The sequence below is a fragment of the Bubalus kerabau genome, chromosome 18 (genome assembly GCF_029407905.1).
Source record: "Bubalus kerabau isolate K-KA32 ecotype Philippines breed swamp buffalo chromosome 18, PCC_UOA_SB_1v2, whole genome shotgun sequence".
Classification (NCBI taxonomy): domain Eukaryota; kingdom Metazoa; phylum Chordata; class Mammalia; order Artiodactyla; family Bovidae; genus Bubalus; species Bubalus kerabau.
Genome location: NC_073641.1, coordinates 26,889,231 through 26,915,876, shown reverse-complemented (window position 1 = coordinate 26,915,876; position 26,646 = coordinate 26,889,231). Strand labels below are relative to the sequence as shown.

At 39.9% G+C, this 26,646-nt stretch overlaps 1 protein-coding gene across 3 annotated transcripts in view; it reads right to left on the bottom strand.

Annotated features, from left to right (window-relative positions):
- Positions 1–26,646, bottom strand: part of ARL15 (ADP ribosylation factor like GTPase 15) — a 485,411-nt gene that overhangs the window by 224,058 nt on the left and 234,707 nt on the right. For all 3 annotated transcript variants that reach the window (XM_055555358.1, XM_055555357.1, XM_055555356.1), the window contains one exon: positions 4,827–5,035. In XM_055555358.1, coding sequence (XP_055411333.1) covers positions 4,827–5,035 — 209 coding nt within the window. The remainder of the gene's footprint in view (positions 1–4,826; positions 5,036–26,646) is intronic.

Below are 26,646 nucleotides of genomic sequence, written 5' to 3'. Positions count from 1 at the left end.
TTACATTCTATGTACATCGTACATGCGGGCAAGGTCAGTTGTGTCTAACTCTTTGTGACCCCATGGACTGTAGACTCCCGCCCAGGCTCCTCAGTCCATGGGATTCTCCAGGCAAGAATACTGGAGTGGGTTGCCATTTCCTCCTCGAGGAGATCTTTCCAACCTAGAGACTGAATCTGCATCCCCTAAGTCTCCTGCATTACAGGCAGATGCTTTGCCACTGAGCCATGGGGGAAGCACGTACATCACAATAATGCACTAAATTACAATTGAACAAAAATTGAGAAATGCCTAATCATAAATTTCAACTTTACTGCTGATATTTTAATTTAGAAGCTGTACATTCCTATGTTACAATTAATGAGCCATGGAACCAATAGTGATCTAACCTTATAATTCTACTTCAAATTTCTATGTTTCACACTTTTATATCCTTTATAAAATTTTTAAAAACTGAAGTACAGTTGATTTTGGGGCTTTCCTCAGAGCTCCATTGGTAACGAATCCAACTGCAATGCAGGAGACCCCTGTTTGATTCTTGGGTAGGGAAGATCCGCAGGAGAAGGAATAGGCTGCCCACTCCAGTATTCTTGGGCTTCTCTGGTGCCTCAGCTGGTAAAGAATCCGCCTGCCATGCGGGAGACCTGGGTTTGATCCCTGGGTTGGGAAGATCCCCTGGAGAAGGGAAAGGCTACCCACTCCAGTATTCTGGCCTGGAGAATTCCATGGACTATAGAGTCCATGAGGTTGCAAAGAGTCGGACACGACTGAGCGACTTTCACTTCACTTCACAGTTCATTTACAATGTTGTGTTAGTTTTCATACTTTTTAATATTTTCTTTAATATAAATTTAATTCAGTATTTTTGATGTATTATTCCTGAAAAAGTTACGTACTTTTGGATTAAGGATATGAAAGACTATCAGATCAGATTAGATTGCAGAAAAGATAAACCATGTCTTTCATGTTGACAAAATGTGCCATTTTTAAGACACTGTAATGCCCAATAAAATGAAAATAGGATTTTAAAAAGCTGGGAGGTAAAAGAATCAACTGTGTAGAGAGAAAACAGGATTACTTTTATTGGCTACTCTATCAACTTAACTTCTCCTAAAATCCTCCTGATCTACTAAATAACTTCAGAACTGAAGTATGCTCTCCTATGGGAGTTGTAAAACAAATTAGATACAATTACAATTCAATACAAATTAAAAAATCAACCTATTTACCCTTAAGATGATTCTTGTTTTAGAAAGCTTTATCATTTAAGTTAGATCAGAATTTTCCCTAATGAATCAAATGGGCCACTTGACATAACTATAGAGTTTTATATTATATTTTCTACAGAGAAAAATAGTTGATATGAGTAAATTCTGGAAAACTGTGGTAACTACACCTCCCTAAAGTGAATACAACAAACATCTGTTGCAAGAACTGCTTGGCTTTCAGACAGTATGTAAAGGGTGTCTTTTTCCCAGTGTTTTGCTATTATCCAAAAAAAAAAGCTTAAAAATTTTTTCTCTACTATCCAGTCTCAAGGCATAAAATCTTAAAATTCTGGTAAGTTAAACACAGATCATTACCAAGTAGTTATATTACAGAAAGGAAAACTATGCAATGCACAAGACTCCACTTGCTTTCTAAAAAAGCAACAAAATAATAGGGCCTATTGCTCTCTATCTGTAGATTACACCATAATTTTAACCATTGTTCCTATCTTAGTTCTCAATACAAACCTAGCAAAACTTGCATTGCAGAGGGAGGAACTAAATATATAACTTCCTGAGGATTTTCGCCCTCTGTGGGAATCCTAGTGATAATTCAGTTTTCTCCTATGGTTTTCACCAGCTCCTACCAGTTTCTAAGCTCAAGAGTAAACTGATATTCTTCTTAAATGATAAATGAATTTTTACAGTTTTACTTGAGTGACAAGGTAAATAACTGCAAGTTTTTTGCAAATACATTAAGCACAAAATGCAATAATTTCAATGAGAGTAGGGAAAGAATCGATGAGCCTCTATGCCTCATTTTTTGTAACTGCGTCAAAGTACTGTTCCGTGCTTCTTGGTAAACTGAATGCATTTTCCCTGATCCTGAAAGAACAGAATTTTACCTAAAACACACAGGTATTTTGCAGAGTAAAACATCATCTTTTTAGCATCTGGCAATTAGTGCACACAAATTAGCAGGTAGAAATGAATAGAAATGTTTATACACAACAAAGCACAGGACATGTAATACCTTTAGGCTCAGGAAAGGAAGTAATAAACAGATGACCACTTCTCAACTCATTTCTAATAACATGTAACTCTGCTTACTTCTTAATCTTCTCTCTCCTCTTCTATTTATGCCTACTCCCAACAATTTTGAGGTTACTGTTTATGAAAATTTTAAGATTTAATTTCAAAATTCCATTTTTATGCTAACAAAAAGGTATTAATTCATAAAACATTCCTAGGAGTATTTCAGGAAAGCATCATAATACTACACAGAGAAACCTCTGTCGTACAAGCAATGGGGAAAACAGGAAGCTTCCATTTCTTTCTCTCTCAAATTCAAAGTAAGTTTGAGCACTTCACTCCGTCTCAAGTTCAAGATCTGCAATGGAATTTGTCCATGAATTCAATTAGGGCAGTCTAAAGCATAAACATGCACCTGGTGTAGTATGTGTGTATGTAATCACAGGGAAATGCTTTACTTAGAGCAGTCTTCAAAATGGCATTTGCAAATTCCACCACAAGTGGAAATTTTGTAGAAAATTCATTTAAAATGGATATGAATAAAAAGCAAAGTCAAAGACACATATGCTCCAGTATATACAAGCTTAGAATAATTTTCAAAGTATATCTATGATTACCCTACATTCATAACCTCTTCTTACTGAAAAAATGAATTGTCAGGTGAGTGTATTCTCAGTTCTGTCTCGTCTCAACAAAAATTTGAAGTGACAGACGTTAGATAGCTGTCCTCTTCCTAGAAGAGGCAGCCAGCCAACAATCACATGGCATACTCTTAAGCAATTAATTGTTACAAGCTACCTTTATTCAATGTAGCAGTCTTTAATTCCTATGGAGGATTACTATGAGTCATATGTTAGGTTTATGGAACATATTAGCTTCACTTTTTGATGTCTACAGAAACATATAAACAACTTCTAATTTAAAAGAAAAATAAAATCTTTTCAGGTATAGCACATGTCTTTAAAGTGATTTGAAGTGTTACATAATATCTATTTCATATCATAACCTATATTTATTCATGTATAAATACATCTATGTATTCATGTATAAATACATCTATGTATGTATAGTATTACTACACTTAATGTGTTATTAAACATGTATTATTAATACACATAAGATGTTATATTGTCTATGTTTATTCTGTAATACTTTCATATATTTTCCATAGTAAATCTAAGGATATCAATGCCTTTTTAGCAAATCACCTTATAAACTAATCTAACATTTATAACTAACCATCATTACACTATTACATCCATTTTACAGACAGAAAAACTGGTGTTTATAGGTTAAAAAAATGTACCTGAGGTCTTAAGAAGCAATCAGGAAGGCACCACAACTACATTGCTGAAGATCTGCACATCGTTGATTGTTTGAAAAGATTTGTATTTTTCTTTTTTATCTTAATCATTTAATATTATCTGTATGGTATTTCAGCACTACTTAATGCTGAATAAGGCAACTAAAGATACATATAAGCTCTGTTTAATATGAAATCCCTGCCTTCTTTACTACTTTCCTAAAATAAATGAAAATACTCGTATATGGTAACTCCTACACTCAGTACACTTCAAAGTGAATTAGGAAATCAATCCCACTCACTTCACATTAATAAAGAATCACATTATTTGCATTTCACAGGTAAGAAAGCAGGCACAAGAACAAAGCTATCTGCCAATAGGTCCCACACAAAGTGGTAAGGAGTCTGGAATTAGAACATGTTATATCCTTGGCTCCTCATCTGTTTTTCAGACTAAAGAGCAGTGTGGCTTCTATTACTCTAAAGTCAATAAAAGAAAAGCACAGAACTTTTGAAGTAGGGGGAGGTGGTGGTGATAGAACACCCCGAGAGTTACAGGTGAAAAGGAGTACATCAAAAGTTTAGATTTCACTGTACTTAAGGTTAAACTTCACTATCATTTAAGTTTTGAAAGCTATTCATGTATCTTATTACTTTAGTACCATGAATCAGAAACTCTGCTGACACTGTGGTTATCTGCCCAGAATTAGTCTCATGCTTTTATAGGAGAGATACAAGCTAAGAAATGAAATTAAATATGGAAGATAAAGAATGGGTCCATATTAAAAGGTATTCGGTAGCATGGAACTTGCAAGATAAGCAGCCTCGCTGATTACAGAATAGTACCCACTGCTTCTAGTACGCAGTGGGCATTACAGGGGACAACAACATGACATCTGAGGGTGAATGATGCATGATAATACATATGATGCATTCCTTGAAAAGAAGAATGAACTAAGTAAGCTGGTAGGCTAAAAAAAACAAAAGTTAAATAACCAGGCCTTTAGCCCTCAAAAATAGATGAGAAATATATTCAGATAAATCCTCTAACTTTTGCTAAATGGTTAAAAAAAACCACCTATGATCTCGAAGTGGGGTTAGAGGTATGAATAATAATTTCCATAAGATTAATACAGGCTTTCTTTTTTCATAACCTAAAATTTCATGTTGAGAAGCAGCATAACCAGCATATCTCTAATTACAGGAATTGTTTCAGATTCCAGCATGGCAGCACAAGTGCAACAAACAGTCAGACCAAGAGCTGTTACCTCCGTGAGACGTACCTCTTGTACTGATCGAGCAGCTGGCTTGTCTTGATGATTGGCCAATATTAAAAAGGGTAAAGTGCATAACTGTGGGTGCTGAAGAGCTGAGTGCAGTTCATTTCTAGCAGTCTCTAAATCATCTTCTGAAGAGGCACTGTCTAATACAAATATTACCCCTTGAGATCCTTGGTAGTAGCGGCTCCAGTATTTCCGGATATTATCAGCCCCTGTCAAAAACAAAACAAATTCTCTTTTTAAAAATAGCTTTCAGCAACATGAAAAATGTTCCCGACAGTAATTTCCTATTGGACACCAACATTGCTTTGAAAATTAAGTGCAGATATCACATTTGATGAGAACAAAAGCATTAGAGCCAATGGGTAGATATGGCCTTGAAGGAGAACACAAAAGTTTAAGAGTCATTCTTCATGCCTTTCTTATCAAAATATGGAAGAAAGAATCAGGCTAAGTACTTCTTAAACGCAAAAGAATGTTTTCAGATTTGCTTAATAGTCCTGAATAAACTACTCTCTCTATAAACTGAGTCTGAGCCTAACTCAGAGAGCAGAATAACAAAGCTGTTCACCAAGGGTTCTCTCCATACCATTAACATCAGTAAGAGAACCACTTAGTGATCAGGACAACCTTGTTTAATTTAAACAGAAAGCTATTAGCACAATACCTTATGTGCCAAAGTGCTAAACTCTTGATGAAGTAAAATCTTGGCCTTTGGCACATTTGCATAACTCCATTTGGCAAGAATCTGCCAGTCAATGCAGAAGACACAAGAGATGTGGGTTTCGATCCCTGGGTCAGGAAGATCCCCTGGAAAAGCAAATTGCAACCCACTCCAGTATTCTTGCCTGGAAAATTCCACGGACAGAAGAGCCTGGTGGGCTACAGTCCATAGAGTCCCAAAGAGTCAGATATGACTGAGAATGCATGCATACTCATGGCCGCAGTGAGATGGATATTCATAAAATAAGACAGTAAGATTCTCATCAGCCAGGGCCAAGTCTTATTCTTTATTGTGTTTCAAACATCTAGCATAATTTACAATTAAAAGTTTGATACAAGAATGAGGAAAATGAGGGAAGAAGGAAATGGAATTATATAATAATTAGGCTTCCAACTCTGAGGAAACTGGGGCCAAGAGATGTGAAGTGACTAAGCTCCATTGATGTATATAGTAAATCACAAACCTGAGGTCTGCGTCTGAGTAAGTAGACAACTTGCTCAGGGAGGACGTGGGTATTTCCCACTATATAATGATGAATAATTCCTTTTCTTTGACTCGTGAATAACATGGGCAATTTGTGTGTGTGCACGCATGCATGTGTGTGTGGGGGTGGGGGTGGTGGTGGTGGAGAGGTGGATTATATAACCAATACAAGTTATGGGTTATTTAACAAAAATTTGGTATCAAGGAATTTCACTGATTTCATACATATAATCAAGTTATAACTAGTTAAAAACTATATTTTAGTCATCTACAGAACATATAGCTTCTATGGTGGATCTAGTGTGCTCAGAGTTAGGAATTCAGAGCAGAGACTGGAACTGGTGTGTACTGGCTGCTAAGAGTAAAATGTGTGTCTCTTCTCAAACTGTGTTAAGTGAAATCATTTTGGTAGCTTGGAAATGGACAGCGTAGGAGTATTTTCCCCAAGAAAAATCAGGAAAAGCTATCTGTCAGGTCTTTTCTTCTGCTGGAGAGCCAATTTACCATTGGATGACACTGAGAAGAGGAAAGATTATAAAGGGACATATTAGAGTTCTCTGGGAGTAAGGGATGAGTCATCTGTTCAGTCTGGGCAAGTCTCTTAAAAGAGTAATATCAATCAAACGGCTACCATTTATTAACCACTTCTACATTTCAGGCACAGAGCTAAGTATTGTTGAAAAAACAGCTCAGGTAATTCTTACAACAAAATTTAAAAGGAAATTGCAACCCACTCCAGTATTCTTGCCTGGAAAATTCCACGGACAGAGGAGCCTGTGGAATTTAAAATTTTAAAATTTTAAATTTAAAAGGGAGGTATAATTGAATTAGGCTTTGAAACTTATTTTGAGATTCTAAAACCTGGGATATTCATTATAATATTGTATAAAAATAACCAGGTAAACATTAACATCAAGGGAATTTGATGTTGAATAACCTTAAATATCTAGACTAGAGATCTTTTCAAGAAAATTAGAGATACCAAGGAACATTTCATGCAAAGATGGGTACAATAAAGAACAGAAACGGTATCACCTAACAGAAGCTGAAGATATTAAGAAGAGGTGGCAAGAATACACAGAAGACTATACAAAAAAGATCTTAATGACCCAGATAACCATGATGGTGCGATCAGTCACCTAGAGCCAGACATTCTGGAGTGTGAAGTCAAGTGGCCCTTAGGAAGCATCACTACAAACAAAGCTAGTGGAGGTGATGGAATTCCAGCTGAGCTATTTCAAATCCTAAAAGATGATGCTGTACAAGCACTGACTCAATATATCAGCAAATTTAGAAAACCCGAAAGTGGCCACAAGCTTGGAAAGGTCAGTTTTCATTCCAATCCCAAAGAAAGGCAAGCCAAAGAATGTTCAAACTACCACAATTGTACTCATGACACAAGCTAGCAAAGTAATGCTCAAAATTCTCCAAGCTAGGCTTCAACAGTACATCAACTGGATTTCGAAAAGGCAGAAGAACCAGAGATCAAACTGCCAATATCCAATGCATCACAGGAAAAGCAAGAGAATTCCAGAAAAACATCTGCTTCATGGACTACACCAAAGCCTTTGACTGTGTGGATCACAACAAACTATGGGAAATTCTGCAAGAGAGGGGAATAGCAAACCACCTTACCTGCCTCCTGAGAAATCAGTATGCAGGTCAAGAAGCAATAGTTAGCACTGGACATGGAATCCAGACTGCAGAGAGAAATATCAATAACCTCAGATATGCAGGTTACACCATCTTTATGGCAGAAAGTGAAGAGGAACTAAAGAGCATTTGGTGAAAGTGAAAGAGGAGAGAGAAAACGCCGGCTTAAAACTCAACATTCAAAAAACTAAGATCATGGTATCCGGAGCCATCACTTCATGGCAAATAGATGGGCATACAATGAAAACAGTGACAGACTTTATTTTCTTGGGCTCCAAAGTGACTGCAGATGGTGACTACAGCCATGCAATTAAAAGATGCTTGCTCCTTGGAAGAAAACATATGACCAACCTAGACAACCTACCAAAAAGCAGAGACATTACCGATAAGGGTCTGTCTAGTCAAAGTTATGGTTTTTCCAGTAGTCATGTATGGATATGAGAGTTGGACTATAAAGAAAGCTGAGCGCCGAAGAATTGGTGCTTTTGAACTGTGGTGTTGGAGAAGACTCTTGAGAGTCCTTTGGACAGCAAGGAGATTCAACCAGTCCATCCTAAAGGAAATCAGTCCTGGGTGTTCATTAGAAGGACTGATGTTGAAGCTGAAACTCCAATACTTTGGCCACCTGATGTGAAGAACTGACTCACTGGAAAAGATGCTGATGTTGGGAAAGATTGAAAGCGGGAGGAGAAGGGGAAAACAGAGGATGAGATGGTTGGATGGCATCACCGACTTGATGGACAAGAGTTTGAGAAAGGTCTGGGAGTTGGTGACGACTAGGGAAGCCTGGTATGCTACAGTCCATGGGATTGCAGAGAGTTAGACAGGACTAAGAGATTGAACAGAACTGAACTGAACCTTAAATATGCAAAGATAGAGGATACAAGCAGGGTTGATGCCTATCAGACATGGTCCAACCAAGAAAACAAAACAAGAAGAGGAAATTTATGCTCAGTTCAGTTGCTCTGTCGTGTCCAACTCTTTGCGACCCCATGAGTCACAGCACACCAGGCCTCCCTGTCCATCACCAACTCCCAGAGTTTACCCAAACCCATGTCTATCGAGTCAGTGATGCCATCCAGCCATCTCATCCTCTGTCGCCCCCTTCTCCTCCTGCCCCCAATCCTTCCCAGCATTAGGGTCTTTTCCAATGAATTAACTCTTCACATGAGGTGGCCGAAGTATTGGAGCTTCAGCTTCAACATCAGTCCTTCCAATGAACACCCAGGACTGATTTCCTTTAGGATGGACTGGTTGGATCTCCCTGCAGTCCAAGGGACTCTCAAAAGTCTTCTCCAACACCACAGTTCAAAAGCATCAATTCTTCGGCACTCAGCTTTCTTCACCGTCCAACTCTCACATCCATACATGACCACAGGAAAAACCATAGCCTTGACTAGATGGACCTTTGTTGGCAAAGTAATGTCTCTGCTTTTTAATATGCTATCTAGGTTGGTCATAACCTTCCTTCCAAGGAGTAAGCGTCTTTTAATTTCATGGTTGCAATCACCATCTGCAGTGATTTTGGAGCCCAGAAAAATAAAGTCTGACACTGTTTCCACTGTTTCCCCATCTATTTGCCATGAAGTGATGGGACCAGAGGCCATGATCTTCATTTTCTGAATGTTGAGCTTTAAGCCAACTTTTTCACTCTCCTCCTTCACTTTCAATTTATGCTAGAGATTATTTAATAAAGGGAATTAGTTTCTTAAGTGATGGTAGAACTAAGAAAACAACAGTGGCACTGAAATTAGCAATATCTTAGGTCAAGTTCCCTACGTGCAGAGCCTGAGATGTGTCTCTTACACACTTGAGTATACGCAGAGTTCTGTCAGGAGAAACTGGAGTGAAAGCAGGAAGGGACCATGCAAAGATACGGTTTCAGAAATCTAGCCTCAGCCTGATCCAGTGAGGCGTTCTAGAGTGTGGACTGAACAGCGGAAGTCACCCAGTCCAAAAGGCAAGGGGGCTGGGCTGTTTTACCCCTGAATAGTCGTTGGCTATGAGCCATCTCTAGGGAACAGAGAGGGTGGTGGGGCATGATCTCATAATCTCCCCAATATATTTCGTTGAGGCAATTACTGTCAGCCAAGGGCAGGCCTCTGGAGAAGGGTACAGGTGTGAGTCATTAGCAGCCAATACCCGCAGCAGCTGGGAGATGGAGGCACTGGCCCAATAAAGGAGATCTGGGTAGGATATCAACAGCATCTGCTACAGGCTACATCCAGACATTATCCATATGAGAGAGGAACATCCATAAGCTTGAAGAACAAAAGTAGAGACAGTATTACCTGGTGGTAAATGTCTAAAACAACAAAAATGCTGTGTGCACATGTATCCATACACAAGCTTTTTATAAATTTTACCAACAAAAATGATGTGTAGCACACAATTTTAATATAATAAGAATATATGCAACATACCTTGTCATAAGTTCCATAGAGCTCATTAGTGCTCACAGAATGCTTTCACTGATTTCACCAAACTTTTGTATCTATAGCCAACCAACAGCTGAGGTTGACCAACTACAGTTCTGAAATAACTGTTGGTTGTACAAAGTGTTTACATGTGTTAATTCACTAGCCATGATAGTCTTATGAGGTAGGTGTTTTTATCACTCTCATTTTATCAATAAAATGTATCCAATTTTATAATGTGTCCAAGGCTAAACAACTAGGAATATATTTAGGTCTAGTGTGATTGAAATAGAAGGATCATTGACTACAAAAGTGACAAAGCCAAATAAAGAACCCTACTACCACATAAGCTAAGGCAGGGTGGGGAGGGGGAAGGGAACCTGTTGGAATAAAAGGTACCTCAGTGCTTATACATATTAATGTTCAGAGTGGGAACCTGTCCAAGAACATTTCCCAACCAATTAATTGAAAGAATAGTATTATTAAGTGCCTATTCTATACAAGTCACTGAGCTAGAACCTATAAGAAGTATTTAGAAAGCCATTATTCCTCTTAGCTCAAACTCTGAAAGCTTGTAAAGTAATCTTGATTACAAATGAGGCCTGTAACTGTATGAGAGGAAGAAAACATGGCCATACAATTGGAAGGTATCCAGGAAGTCAAGGGCTTCCCTGGTAGCTCAGCTGGTAAAGAATCTGCCTGCAATGCGAATTCCTGGATCAGGTTCCTGGGTTCGATTCCTGGGTCAGGAAGATCCACTGAAGAAGGGATAGGCTACCCACTCCAGTATTCTTGGGCTTCCCTTGTGGCTTAGCTGGTAAAGAATCTGCGTGAAATGTGGAAGACCTGGGTTCGATCCCTGGGTTGGGAAGATCCCCTGGAGAAGGGAATGGCTACCCACTCCAGTATTCTGGCCTGGACTGTATAGTCCATGGGGTCATCAAGTGTCAGACACGACTGGACTGAGCAACTTTCACTTTCACTTCAGGGAGTCAAGTATAACAAAAAGAAAACCAGATGCATGTTTTAATGGAACTTGTCCAGTAGAAATACATGGAACATACTAGAACACCAACTTGTGAAGTATTTCATCTGTCACATTTAGGAGCACATAAGTCACCTAGTCTGAGAAGGCAATGGCACCCCACTCCAGTACTCCTGCCTGGAAAATCCCATGGACGGAGGAGCCTGGTAGGCTGCAGTCCATGGGGTCGCTAAGAGTCGGACAAGACTCAGCGACTTCACTTTCACTTTTCACTTTCATGCATTGGAGAAGGAAATGGCAACCCACTCCAGTGTTCTTGCCTGGAGAATCCCAGGGACGGGGGAGCCTCAGGGGCTGCCGTCTATGGGGTCGCACAGAGTAGGACACGACTGAAGCGACTTAGCAGCAGCAGCAGCAAGTCACCTAGTGAGATTAAATGACAACCCTAAGGCTGTCCTGGTAGATGGAACAAACCCAAAGACAAATACCACAACTTTAAAAAATGCCCTGTGTATGACATAATATATGAATACATTATTATTAAAACTGAAAGACCTTTTTCTTTAATCTTTAAGCAACATCTGCTCAACCTTAGCATTTCTGACTTTCATCACAAGCTCTGAGCTTGGAATTCTAAGTTTCATATCAGCCTTCCACACAATAGCTTCAGTCAGCAGCAGCTTCAATACAGATAAGGGCCAGGGAAACCAGCACAGGGCGATGGGTGGGATACAGCTGGTTAGTCCAGCCGAGTGGCCTCAGTTCAGTTACCAGATTCAAGTAAGAAATGGATGTTGTCATCCACCCAGCTGCCAGGTGCTTTGAGATGTGAGCCTAACTGGGGAAATTCAGAACACCTGTTTGATGCCCGCATCTCAGCCTTCCTAACTCACAAACCAAATCTACACAGGGTAATACACACAGGACATAGTATCCAACAGCAGTTAGAGCCCACTCTTATTTTAATGAGTGGAAACTGCTTGCTCTGTGTCCCTGAAATTACAATTGTTATATAAAAAGGATAAATACTAAACTTAAACCTGATCTATATTTTCTTCTTTTAAATTAAAAACCAAATGAGTGGTTTAAGCAGTAGAGGGATTGGGTGGAAGATGTTGCCAAATATTCTCATTACCCAAGTCAGAAACCACCTAACAGTTAGTTCTGAGAGCAATCGATCACAACAGCCTGGTTCACGGCATCACAACAAGAGAGAGAAGACAGGAGCATAAAGTCCTCCATGGCAGGTTCATTTCTATGGCACATCACAGACTTGTTCAATTAATTTCGCTAAAAGATATCAATCATAAATATTCATTGGAAGGACTGGTGCTGAAGCTGAAGCTCCAATACTTTGGCCATCTGATGCAAAGAGCCGACTCACTGGGAAAGACCTTGATGCTGGCGAAGACTGGGGGCAGGAGGAGAAGGAGACAAGAGGATGAGATGGTTAGATGGCATCACCAACTAAAAGGACATGAGTTTGAGCAAACTCCGGGAGAGAGTAAAGGACAGGGAAGCCTGGCATGCTGCAGCGCAACACGACTTAACAACGGAACAACAAAAACGAGAGATATCTACTCAGCATCAGATACTAACTTAGGTGCTGACTTAGCAGCAGCAGCTGGGGACAAAGAAGGAAACAAAACCAGACCAGACTTTCAGTCTTCATAGCACTCACATTCCAGCAGAGCCATTCTATCATTATAGAGGTTAAAAACACCAGGGACTGGTACTCCCAGCCTCTCTCTGGCCACGTGGGCATATGAGTCAGTTCTGGTGAAATGGGATTCAACAAAAGTCTGCTTGGAGCTTCTGGCAAGATTTTGCTCCTGAACAACAAGAATGATGCCCAAAGAGAGCTGCCTCTTTCTTCCAGTGTTTAGATTTCATTAGGTGGTTGGGTGATGCTTTGAACACCGCTAGTCTTCTAACAGCTTTGAAGGAGACATACCACTATGTTGAGGATGTCAGAATGGGAAAACAGAAAGAGCCTGGATCTTTGAGAACAGTGCATAGCAGCAGAACCTATCCGCTAAATTGTGAGGACTCATTCTTTGGGCACATTAAACGCCAATTATTCAAGCCAATTTTGGAAGACAATTTTGTTATTTGTAGCATCCCCCCTCCCCCACAAAAAGGCTCAGTTCCCTCATATTAAATTAAGAGGCTAGGGTTAGGCTAGCTACATGTGGCTACTGAGCCCTTGAAATGTAGCTAGTGCAACTGAATAACTGAATTTTCTATATTATTTTAATTTATTTGGCTTTGCCCAGGGCACTCAGGCAGACCAGGCTCCAGCAGCCAGAGAACATTCCCAGACAAAGAATTCCAGGAGGTTTAAGCTGTTGAAAAGTCAGTCTGGTGCTCATGGAAATGGGGTGATAGGGGACACCAACAAAGCTTCCCTCAGCTACCTCCCAAAATAGCATATAAATGTCAGTTTAGGCCATTTGACTAGCTATTTCCTCAGGAGCAGAAGCCGCCCCCAAATTCATTATTATGTGTAAATAAATAACCAAGACTTGATTTACTCAACGATCATATATTTTCTAGTCGAAGAAGCAGCCATTCCTCAAGATATTTTCTAGAGGATCAGGGAACAACATTCTTTTCATAATTACAAGATGTTATTTGCTATTTCCACCACATTGACATTTTCACTAATAGTGCAAAACAAAGGTGAATAAACCTGCAGGCATCTGATCATGATCAGAGGCACTGGCTGTAAACGAGTAGTCCCTGTACCCTTGACCGCCATGTAGGGGTGGGGGTGGGGTGGCATGAATTTCACTTAGGAATGAACTAAATAAAGCAGTGAAAAGTCTTAGTTTTATCACATTAGCTCTTAAAAATGCCAGTTTTAAAAAAAAAGGAAATGAGAAGCAGACAAAAAGCATTTTTGCTACACACCAAAGCACATGGTTGTTTGCAGGATAAACACTGGTGCAACTGAACTGTGAGCTCAACTGCTGCTGCTGCTGCTAAGTCACTTCAGTCGTGTCCAACTCTGTGCAACCCCATAGATGGCAGTCCACCAGGCTCCCCCGTCCCTGGGATTCTCCAGGCAAGAACACTGGAGTGGGTTGCCATTTCCTTCTCCAATGCATGAAAGTAAAAAGTGAAAGGGAAGTCACTCAGTCGTGTCTGACTCTTAGCGACCCCATGGACTGTAGCCCACCAGGCTCCTCCATCCATGGGATTTTCCAGGCAAGAGTACTGGAGTGGGGTGCCATCGCCTTCTCCGGTGAGCTAAACTAGTTGTTCATAATTTCCTGGAACAACATTTTTACTTGAAGTTTCAACTGAAAAATTATGATTATATTCAGTCTTGAGTATCTGATAGACATTTTCTCAAAAATGATTCTGTAAACTTAAAACTGGAAGAAAAACAACTGACACTATTTGTTGTGAGTGGTAAAATATGTTCTCAAGCCAAAACAAGAATTTTGGAAAAATTTTTGTGTCAGAGAGATCTTGACAGCCACTCAATGATAAGATTGATGATGGTGTTAACAGACAGATATTTGTAATAAAATGTGTCAACATCTGAAAGATCTACCTAACTTATTAATCAACATTTCCCAAATGAAAAATGTACAATGTACAAAATCATGCATAGATTAAAAAAAAAAAAACACTCAAACCACAAGACTGATCAATGGATGTAACATAACTGAATACAAAACATTCACTGAGGTGAGTTTTTCAGATACCACATTGCAAATGATAATTAAAAAAATACAAAGTGAAACTTTTTTTGTTTTAGTTAAAGAATAAAATGTGAAAACTTAGTCAGAGAGTCAGTTCACTGGCTCAGTTGTGTCCAACTCTTTGCAACCCCATGGACTGCAGCAGGCCAGGCCTCCCTGTCCATCACCAACTCCCAGAGCTTACTCAAACTCATGTCAATTGAGTTGCTGATGCCATTCAACCATCTCATCCTCTGTCTTCCCTTCTCCTCCCACCTTCAATCTTTCCCCAATATCAGGGCCTTTTCAAGGAAGTCAGTTCTTCATATCAGGTGGCCAAAGTATTGGAGTTTCAGCTTCGATACTAGTCCTTCAATGCATATTTAGGACTGATTTTCTAAAGAATGAAGTGGTTGGATCTCCTTGCAGTCCAAGGGACTCTTAAAGAGTCTTCTCCAACACCACAGTTTAAAAGTATCAATTCTTTGGTGCTCAGCATTCTTTATAGTCCAACTCTCACGTCCTTAACATGACTACTAAAAAAACCATAGCTTTGACTAGACTTTTGTTGGCAAAGTAATGTCTCTGCTTTCTAATACGCTGTCTAGGTTGGTCATAACTTTTCTTCCAAGGAGTAAGTGTCGTTTAATTTCATGGCTGCAATCACCATCTGCAGTGATTTTGGAGCCCCCAAAAATAAAGTCTGACACTGTTTCCACTGTTTCCCTATATCTGCCACGAAGTGATGGAACCAATGCCATGTTCTTCGTTTTATGAATGTTGAGCTTTAGGCCAACTTTTTCACTCTCCACTTTCATCAAGAGGCTCTTTAGTTCTTCACTTTCTGCCATAAGGGTGGTGTCATCTGCATATCTGAGGTTATTGATATTTCTCCCAGCAATCTTGATTCCAGCTTCTGCTTCCTCCAGCCCAGCGTTTATCATGATGTACTCTGCATAGAAGTTAAATAAGCAGGGTGACAATATACAGCCTTGATGTACTCCTTTTCCTATTTGGAACCAGTCTGTTGTTCCATGTCCAGATCTAACTGTTGCTTCCTGACCTGCATATAGGTTTCTCAAGAGGTACATCAAGTGGTCTGGTATTCCCATCTCTTTCAGAATTTTCCAGTTTATTGTGATCCACACAGTCAAAGGCTTTGGCATAGTCAATAAAGCAGAAATAGATGTTTTTCTGGAACTCTCTTGCTTTTTTGATGATCCATCGGATGTTGGCAATTTGATCTCTGGTTTTCTACCTTTTCTAAAACCAGCTTGAACATCTGGAAGTTCACGGTTCAAGTATAGCTGAAGCCTGGCTTAGAGAATTATAAGCATTACTTTACTAGTGTGTGAGATAAGTACAATTGTGTAGTAGTTTGAGCATTCTTTGGCATTGCCTTTCTTTGGGATTGGGATGAAAACTGACCTTTTCCAGTACATAGTAAATACTGAAATATATAAGTATCAATACATGCACATAAGCTATTATATATAAACAAAAACTCTCTGAGGTCTCAATAATTTAAGAAAACAAAGGCTCTAGGATCCCATATAGGTTTCAATAATTATAGACTGTTGTTATTGTTGTTCAGTTGCTAAGTCATGTCCCGTTCTTTGAGATTCTATTGACCGTGGCACACCAGGCTTTGCTGTCATTCACTGCCTTCCAGTGTTGGTTCAATCAAACTCATGTCCATCAATTTGATGATACCATCCAACCATCTCATTCTCTGTCACCCTCTTCTCCTCCTGCCCTCAATCTTTCCCAGAATCATGGTTTTTTTCAATAACTCGACTTGTCACATCAGGTGGCCAAACTACTGGAGCTTCAGCTTCAGCATCAGTCCTTCCAATGAATATTTAGGCTTAATTTCCTTTAGGATTGACTGGCTTGATCTCTTTGCAGTCCAAGGGACACTTAAGAGTCTTCTCCAGCACCACAATTAAAAAGCATCAATTCTTCAGTGCTCAGCCTTCTTTATGGTCCAACTCTCACATCTATGCATGACTACTGGAAAAATCACAGCTGTAACTATAGGTACCTTTGTCAGCAAAGTGATGTCTCTGCCTTTTAATATGCTGTCTAGGTGTTTCATAGCTTTTCTTCCAAGGAGCATGTATATTTAATTTCATGTCTGCTAATATAGTCCATAGTTATTTTGGAGTCCAAGAAAATAAAATCTGTCACTGTTTTCACTTTTTCCCCATCCATTTGCCATGAAGTGACAGGACTGGATGACAAGATCTTTGTTTTTTGAATGTTGAGTTTTAAGCCAGATTTTTCATACTCTTCTTTAACCCTCATCAAACAACTCTTTGGTTCTTCTTTGCTCTGCTGTTTAGAGTGGTATCGTCTGTATATTTGAGGTTGCTGATATTTCTCTCAGCAATCTTGGTTCTGGTTTGTGATTCATCCAACTTGGCATTTCTCATGATGTACTGTACATAGAAGTTAAATAAGCAGGGTAACAGCCTTGACGTACTCCTTTCCCAATTTTGAACCAGTCTTTTGTTCCGTGACTGGTTCTAACTGTTGCTTCTTGGCCTGCATACAGGTTTCTCAGGAGGCAGCTAAGGTGGTCTGGTATTTCTTGAAGAATTTTCCACAGTTTGTTGCGATCCACACAGTCCAATGCTTTAGTGTAGTCAATGAAGCAGAAATAAGACTTGGAATCCCCTTGTTTTTTCTATGATCTAACTGATGTTGTCAATTTGATCTCTGGTTTCTCTGACTTTTCTAAATCCAGCTTGCATTATCTGGAAGTTCTCAGTTCATGAACTGTTGAAGTATAGCTTGAAGGATTTGGAGCATTACTTTGCTAGTATGTGAAATGAGTGCAGTTGTACTATAATTTGAACATTCTTTGGCATTGTTCTTTCTTTGGGATTGGAATGAAAACTAAACTTTCCTGGTCCTGTGGCCATTGTGAGTTTTCTAAATTTGCTGGCATATTAAATGCAGCACTTTAACAGCATCATCTTTTAGGCTGTGAAATAGCTCAGCTAGAATTCCATCACCTCTACTAGCTTTGTTGATAGTAATGCTTCCTAGGGCCACTTGACTTCATACTCTAGGATGTTTGACTCTAGGTGAATGACCACATCATCATGGTTATCTGAGTCATTAAGACCTTTTTTGTATAGTTCTTCTGTGTATTCTTGTCACCTTTTCATCAGATATTCTGCTTCTGTTAGGTCCTGTACCATGCCCATCTTTGCATTAAATGTTCACTTGGTATTTACAATTTTCTTGAAGAGTTTTCTAGTCTTTCCCATTCTATCGTTTTCCTCTATTTCTTTGCATTGTTCACTTAAGAAGCGAAGTGAATTCGCTCAGTTGTGTCCAACTCTTTGCGACCCCATGGACTGTAGCTTACCAGCCTTCTCTGTCCATGGGATTTTCCAGGCAAGAGTACTAGAGTGGGTTGCCATTTCCTTCTCCAGGGGATCTTCCCGACCCAGGGATTGAACCCGGGTCTCCGGAATTGCAGGCAGATGCTTTACCCTCTGAGCCATAGCTCTGTATGTTCACTTAAGAAGATTTTCTTGTCTCCCCCTGCTATTCTCTGGAACTCTGCATTCCATTGCTATATTTTCCCCATTCTCCTTTGTCTTTCACTTCTCTTCTCTTCTCAGCTATTTGTAAGGCCTTCTCAGACAAACACTTTGCGTTCTTGCATTTATTTTCGTGTGGGATGGTTTTGGTCACTGCCTCCACGACAATGTTATGAATCTCCATCTCTACCAGATCAAGTCCCTGAATCCACTTGTCATCTCCACTGTATAATCACATGGGATTTGATTTAGGTCATATATGAATGGTCTAGTGGTTTTCCCTACTTTCTTAAATTTAAGTCTAAATTTTGCAATAAGGAACTGATGATCTGAGGTACAGTCAGCTCCAAGTCTTGTTTTGCTGACTGTATAGTTTCTCCAACTTTGGCTGCACAGAATATAATCAATCTAGTTTCAGTATTGAACATCCGATGATGTCCATGTATAGAGTCATCCCTTGTGCTATTGGAAGACGGTATTTGCTATGACCAGTGTGTTCTCTTGGCAAAAGTCAGTTAAGCATCTCCCCTGCTTCATTTTGTACTCCAAGGCCAATCTTGCCTGATTCTCTAAGTATCTCTTGACTTCCTACTTTTGCATTCCAATCCCCTACAATGAAAGGACATTACTTTTTGGTGTTAGTTGTAGAAGGTCTTGTAGGTTTTCATAGAACCATTCAACTTCAGCTTCTTTGGCATTAGTGGTTAGGGCAGAGACTTGGATTATTGTGATGCGGAATGGTTTCCCTTGGAAACAAACAGAGACCATTCTGTCATTTTTGAGACTGTACCCAAGTACTGGGTTTCAGACTCGTTTCTTGACTATGAGAGCTTTAACATTACTTCTAAGGGATTCTTGCCCACATTAGTAGATATACTGGTCATTTGAATTAAATATGCCCATTTAGTCCATTTTACTTCAACTAACTCCTAAAATGTCAATGCTCACTCTTCCTACTTACTTGACCATGTCCAATTTACTTTGATACATGGACCTAACATTTCATTTCCTATGCAATATTGTTCTTTACAGAATCAGACTACTTTCACCACCACCACATCTGCTACCAAGCATCATTTCCGCTTTGGCCCAGTTTCTTCATTCTTTCTGGAGCAATACTTTAGCTTTTCCCCAGTAGCATATTGGACACCTACTGACCTGGGGGGGCTCAACTTACAGTGTCATATCTTTTCACCTTTTCATACTGTTTATGGGGTTCTCAAGGCAAGAATACTGAAGTGGTTTGCCATTCCCTTCTTCAGTGGACCATGTTTTGTCACAACTCTCCACCATGACCCATCCATCTTGGGTGACCCCCGAAGCATGGCTCAGAGCTTCACTGAGTCACCCAAGGCTGTGAGCCATGTGAGCATTTTGGTTAGCTTCCTGTGATTGTGGTTTTCATTCTGGAATCTATGGGATTATAGTTCTTGCTTCTTTCTGCCTTCTGGATGGGGTTAAGAGGCTTGTGCAAGCTTCCTGATGAGAGCGCCTGGCTGTGGGGAACACTGGGTCTTGATCTGATGAGCAGGGCCCAGCTCAGTTCAGTTCAGTCGCTCAGTAATGTCTGACTCTTTGCAACCCCATGGACTGCAGCACACCAGGCTTCCCTGTCCATCACCAACTAACCGAGTTTACTCAAACTCATGCCCACTGAGTCAGTGATGTCATCCAACCATCTCATCCTGTCATCTCCTTCTCCTCCCAACTTCTATCTTTCAAAGCATCAGGGTCTTTTCAAATGAGTCAGCTCTTCACATCAGGTGGCCAAAGTATTGGAGTTTCAGTTACAACATCAGTCCTTCCAATGAATATTCAGGACTGATCTCCTTTAGGATGGACTGGCTGGATCTCCTTGCAGTCCAAGGGACTCTCAAGAGTCTTCTCCAACACCACAGTTCAAAAGCATCAATTCCTCAGCACTCAGCTTTCTTTATAGTTCAACTCTCACATCCATACATGACTACTGGAAAAACCATAGCCATAACTAGACAGAACTTTGTTGGCAAAGCAATGTCTCTGCTTTTTAATAAGCTGCTTATGTTGGTCATATTTTTCTTTCAAGGAGTAAGCATCTTTTAATTTCATGGGTGCAGTCATGATTTGCAGTGATTTTGGAGCCCCCCAAAAATAAAATCTGCCACTATTTCCACTGTTTCTCCATCTATTTGCCATGAAGTGATGGGACCAGATGCCATGATCTTCATTTTCTGAATGTTGAGCTTTAGGCCAACTTTTTCCACTCTCCTCTTTCACTTTCATCAAGAGGCTCTTTAGTTCTTCTTCACTTTCTGTCATAAGGATGGTGTCATCTGCATATCTGAGGTTATTGATATTTCTCCCAGCAATCTTGATTCCAGCTTCTGCTTCCTCCAGCCCAGCGTTTCTCATGATGTACTCTGCATATAAGTTAAATAAGCAGGGTGACAATATACAGCCTTGATGTACTCCTTTTCCTATTTGGAACCAGTCTGTTGTTCCATGTCCAGTTCTAACTGTTGCTTCCTGACCTGCATATAAGTTTCTCAAGAGGCAGGTCAAGTATGCCCATCTCTTTCAGAATTTTCCACAGTTTATTGTGATCCACACAGTCAAAGGCTTTGGCATAGTCAATAAAGAAGAAGTAGATGTTTTTCTAGAACTCTCTTGCTTTTTTGATGATCCAGCAGATGTTGGCAATTTGATCTCTGGTTCCTCTGCCTTTTCTAAATCCAGCCTGAACATGAGGAAGTTGATGGTTCATGTATTGCTGAAGCCTGGCTTGGAGAATTTTGAGCATTACTTTACTAATGTGTGAGATGAGTTCAATTTGAGGTACTTTGAGAATTCTTTGGCATTGCCTTTCTTAGGGACTGGAATGAAAACTGAACTTTTCCAGTCACCAGCCACTGCCGAGTTTTCCAAATTTGCTGACATATTGAGTGCAGTACTTTCACAGCATCATCTTTTAGCATTTGAAATAGCTCAACTGGAATTCCATCACCTCAACTAGCTTTGTTCGTAGTGATGCTTCCTAAGGTCCACTTGACTTCACATTCCAGGATGTCTGGCTTTAGGTGAGTGATCACACCATTGTGATTATCTGGGTCATGAAGATCTTTTCTTCTGTGTATTCTTGCCACCTCTTCTTAATATCTTCTGCTTCTGTTAGGTCCATACCATTTCTGTCCTTTACTGAGCCCATCTTTGCATGAAATGTTCCCTTGGGATCTCTAATTTTCTTGAAGAGATCTCTAGTCTTTCCTATTCTATTCTATTGTTTTGTTTTCCTCTATTTCTTTGCATTGATCACTGAGGAAAGCTTTCTTATCTCTCCTTGCCATTCTCTGGAACTTGGAATCCAAATAGGTATATCTTTCCTTTTCTCCTTTGCCTTTTGTTTCTCTTCTTTTCACAGCTATTTGTAAGGCCTCCTCTGACAGCCATTTTGCCTTTTTGCATTTCTTTTTCTTGGGGATGGTCTTGCTCCCTGTCTCCTGTACAATGTCACGAACCTCCGTCCATAGTTCATCAGGCACTCTATCTATCAGATCTAGTCCCTTAAATCTATTTCTCACTTCCACTGTATATCATTAGGGATTTGATTAAGGTCATACCTGAATGGTCTAGTGGTTTTCCCTACTTTCTTCAATTTAAGCCTGAATTTGGCAATAAGGAGTTCATGATCTGAGCCACAGTCCTCTCCCGATCTTGTTTTTGCTAACTGTATAGAGCTTCTCCATCTTTGGCTGCAAAGCATATTATCAATCTGATTTCAGTGTTGGCCATCTGGTGATGTCCATGTATAGTCTTCTCTTGTGTTGTTGAAAGAGGGTGTTTGCTATGACCAGTGCGTTCTCTTGGAAAAACCCTATTAGCCTTTGCCCTGCTTCATTCTGTATTCCAAGGCCAAATTTGCCTGTTACTCCAGGTGTTTCTTGACTTCCTACTTTTGCATTCCAGTCCCCTATAATGAAAAGGACATCTTTTTGGGGTGTTACTTCTAGAAGGTTTTGTCGGTCTTCGTAGATCTGTTCAACTTTACTTCTTCAGCATTACTGGTCGGGGCATAGGCTTGGATTACCGTGACATTGAATGGTTTGCCTTGGAAACAGAGAGCATTCCGTCGTTTTTGAGACTGCATCCAAGTACTGCATTCGGACTGTTTTGTTGACTGTGATGGCTACTCCATTTCTTCTAAGGGATTCCTGCCCACAGTAGTAGATATAATGATCATCTGAGTTAAATTCACCCACTCCAGTCCATTTTAGTTCACTGATTCCTAAAACGTCAGCGTTCACTCTTGCCATCTCCCGTTTGACCACTTCAATTTGATTGGAAGCTTTGATTCATGGACCTTACATTCCAGGTTCCTATGCAATATTGCTCTTTACAGCATCGGACCTTGCTTCCATCACCAGTCACATCCACAACTGGGTGTTGTTTTTGCTTTGGCTCTGTCTCTTTCTTCTTTCTCTTATTTCTCCATGATCTCCAGTAGCATACTGGGTACCCACCAACTTGGGGAGTTCATCTTTCAGTGTCCTATCTTTTTGCCTTTTCATACTGTTCATGGGGTTCTTAAGGCAAGAATACTGAAGTTGTTTGCCATTCCCTTCTCCAGTGGACCACGTTTTGTCAGAACTCTCCACCATGACCTGTCTGTCCTGGGTGTCCCTACATGGCATGGCTCATAGTTTCATTGAGTCAGACAAGGCTGCTCAGTAAATCTTTAATCCAATAGTCTGCTAATGGGTGAGGCTGTGCTGACTTCCTGTTACTTGTTTGGCCTGAGGTAACTCAGTCCTGGATTCCAGGCTGTATATAGTAGCACTTTTGAAGACCTCCCAAAGGATATAGCCAATATGAGCCTCCCTGCACTACTGTGGCTTGTGTCCCTGTCCCAGTGGCAGGGCACTGCTGACCCCCATCCCTGCAGTGGATCCTCAAACACTTACATATCTTTAATATCAAAAGAGATCAGTAAGATCCACGATAATTTGGCATAAATACAGAGTTGGTTTCAAATAAAGATGTTACACTGAATAATCTTTACTCTCCCCTGACCATCTCCTGTCCAAAGATAGGCCAACTGGAGCTGGGAGCAAAATCTCAAAATTAAGAGGTCTGTATAGCAGTCATACTAATCTCACTAGTCTAATTATGTTGGAATTCTAACCCAGTGGTCACATACTTTGTGCTTAGAAAGATTCTCACAAAGTGTGTGACCCAGGAGATTCTGAGACAGGTGGTCCTCAGGCTATCTTTTGCAAAAAAAAATTGTAAAGACTATACAAGCTGATACACCAATTGCCCTGTTTTCTTCTTATCCTCAACAAACATCCTGGATGTCTGTGTTACTCTAAACACTATTTTACGTCATTACCTTCAATGTCAATTCCTAAAAGCTGTACTTGAGGACCACGTTTGCTGTCCGATAGCTGCCCTGCTCCTATGTTCTCACCCTGGTTCAAACTCTCATCACTTTCTGTCTAGATCATCAGAAGAGTATTTGAACTGGTCTCCTCACTTCTGTCCTGGTAATGAAATTACTAATACTTGTCCAAAAGCTAGCTCAGATTATATTACCACTGTGCTCAAAAATACTAAATGTCTATAACTTTAAATTCCCAAACTACTTGATTTAGGATTTACAGTTCTCTATGATCTGGCTTCAACTGGCCACTCCTATGTCATTTCTCTATTACTTGCCTGTAAACCCCACAAATGCAACTTTTGCTCTCCTGAACCAGATCCAGGCTTCGCAGCTTCACCCTGACTGCCTTACCCCTCTGCCTGGAGTTTCTGCCACATCAGTTCTCCCTTCAGCTCTCGTTCATTTTGCTAAACCCCATTCAAGAGCCAGATTAATAACCTATTCCACCAAGTTTCCCATGATGTTCCAGCTGGAAATAACATCTCTGAAAAATTAGCTATTTGTCTTGTTTCTGCTCATAACACTTCTGCCTTGCAACACTGTTACCTGATGGTATATATCATCTTCCTGGTTAGACTGAAAGAGCCACATGGAAGTTCTGTGCATGTATGTGACTCATTAACTCCATACTTTGACTTCATCCAACAAGAAGACTTACATATAATGGACACCCAATCAGTATTTTTTCAGTGAACTGAGTAGTCTTTTATAAAATATTTATTCAGAATTCTCAAATGCAGAATGTAGAATTTACCTAAAAAAAATCATGCCATGATCTACAAATAATCTCTTTGGTTTTGTTGGTTTACAGTTATTAGCATGAAATTTTTATGTTTCTGGCACATACCCACTTTTGCAGCAAAGTTCTCACCCAACATCTGATGTTAAAAACTTTTTAATATATATATATATATATAACCAAATTTCACTTTGTTTATTGCTCAGTCTTTCTCAGAGTTCTATTTTAGTATCTGGAAATGTGAAGCCATGATGCAGCATGTGCTAAGGCACTGAACTAAAGCCATAAGAGCATTACTCTATGCTCACTGTGGTCCTTTTTGATCCTATCCTATTTGAGATCCCTTTCTCTGTTCTGACGGCCAACAGAACCAGCAACCATGAGAAATTTAAAGTATGAAGAGAAAACACTGTGAGAACAGTTCTTAGGAAAATGTTCCCTTCTGTGTTCCTGAACAAGCCAAGGGCTAACTCCCTAGAAGACCCAAAACCCCAAGGGTGAACACGATTTGCAAGGCTCCAAATAGAAAGCAGGGCTTTCTATTTCAATTCCTGGGCTATTGGCATAACACAAAAACTAAAGCACATTTGTAAATAGTATTTTGGAAATCTGGTGGCTGGACTAGAAAAGCTAGTATGGCAACAATTTTGTTGAAATTGCCATTGACCAAAGCAACCGATTGGGGAAAGCCAAAGTAGGAATGTTCTGGCTGCAGTGGAAGACGTTTGTTACATACTCAGTGTGAAATATGATCCTGTAATACTGTGGAAATGCTATTGCATTCTAGCACAATTTGCTGTTTCACCCTTACCAGTATTTCTTTTTATTGCAGACTTTAACTTATCAACTACATAACAAAACTGACAGAGGTAACGTGGGGCTCCAGATTAACACAAATTCACAGCCCACAGAAAAAGTTTAAAACCACAGAGGATGAGCCATTAGATAACAATAAATAATTAAGAGTCACAGATTATAAGCCTTGGCCCTCTATCAGTTTCTCTAGTGACAACTTTTCTATGATTAATTTGGCCCAAAATAAGTTATTACTATATAACCTACTCATGTAATAAAACCTTCAGAGACTTCTGCCTAGTCTACAATGCTTATATGACCCCACCCACATTTACCCTTTCTTGACACACTCTGCCATTCTTGATGGTAATGCTTACTACAAATCCTAAAGTTCTCCTTTGTGGACTATTCCCTTGGTTCTATTAGTTGAGATCTTATTGATTACAGAACGACAGCCAAAATCCATACAGTAGTGAACAAAGGGATAGTCTAGCCTTCAGGAGAATGACACCAATATTTAACTTAATAATGCGCAAAAGATGATCCTTTACTTACTATGGTTAGACTTACACTTTTTCAACTTCACAATATTGCAACAGTGATATATACTCAGTAGAAATCATACTTTAATTTTAAATTCTGATCTGTCCCTGGGCTGGTGACATGCCATATGAGACTCCCTTCGTGATACTGGGCAGCAGTAATGAGCCTGGACTCCCAGTTAGATGCATGATCAGGAGAGCAAACAACTGATACACTCACAACTATTCTGTACCCAGATGCTGCTAAGTCACTTCAGTCGTGTCCGACTCTGTGTGACCCCATAGATGGCAGCCCACCAGGCTCCCCCGTCCCTGGGATTCTCCAGGCAAAAACACTGGAGTGGGTTGCCATTTCCTTCTCCAATGCATGAAAGTGAAAAGTGAAAGTGAAGTCGCTCAGTCGTGTCTGACTCTTCGCGACCCCATGGACTGCAGCCCACCAGGCTCCTCTGTCCATGGGATTTTCCAGGCAAGAGTACTGGAGTGGGGTGCCATCACCTTCTCCGCTGTACCCAGATGAGCATTCTGCTTTTCACTTTCAGTACAGTACCAAAAAGTTACATGAGATGCTCAATACTTTATTATAAAATAAGCTTGTGATGAGATGATTCTGCCCAACTGCAGGCTAATGTAAGTGTTCTAAGTGCATTTAAGCTGGGTAAGGCTAAGCTGTGCTGTTTGGTAGGTTAGGTATATAAAATGCATTTTTGACAATAGAATTTTCAATTTACAATGGGTTCATCAGGATATAACCCTTTGGTAAATTAAGGAAGATCGGTACATTATAATTTGAATTATGTAATTAACAAATCAATGTGTT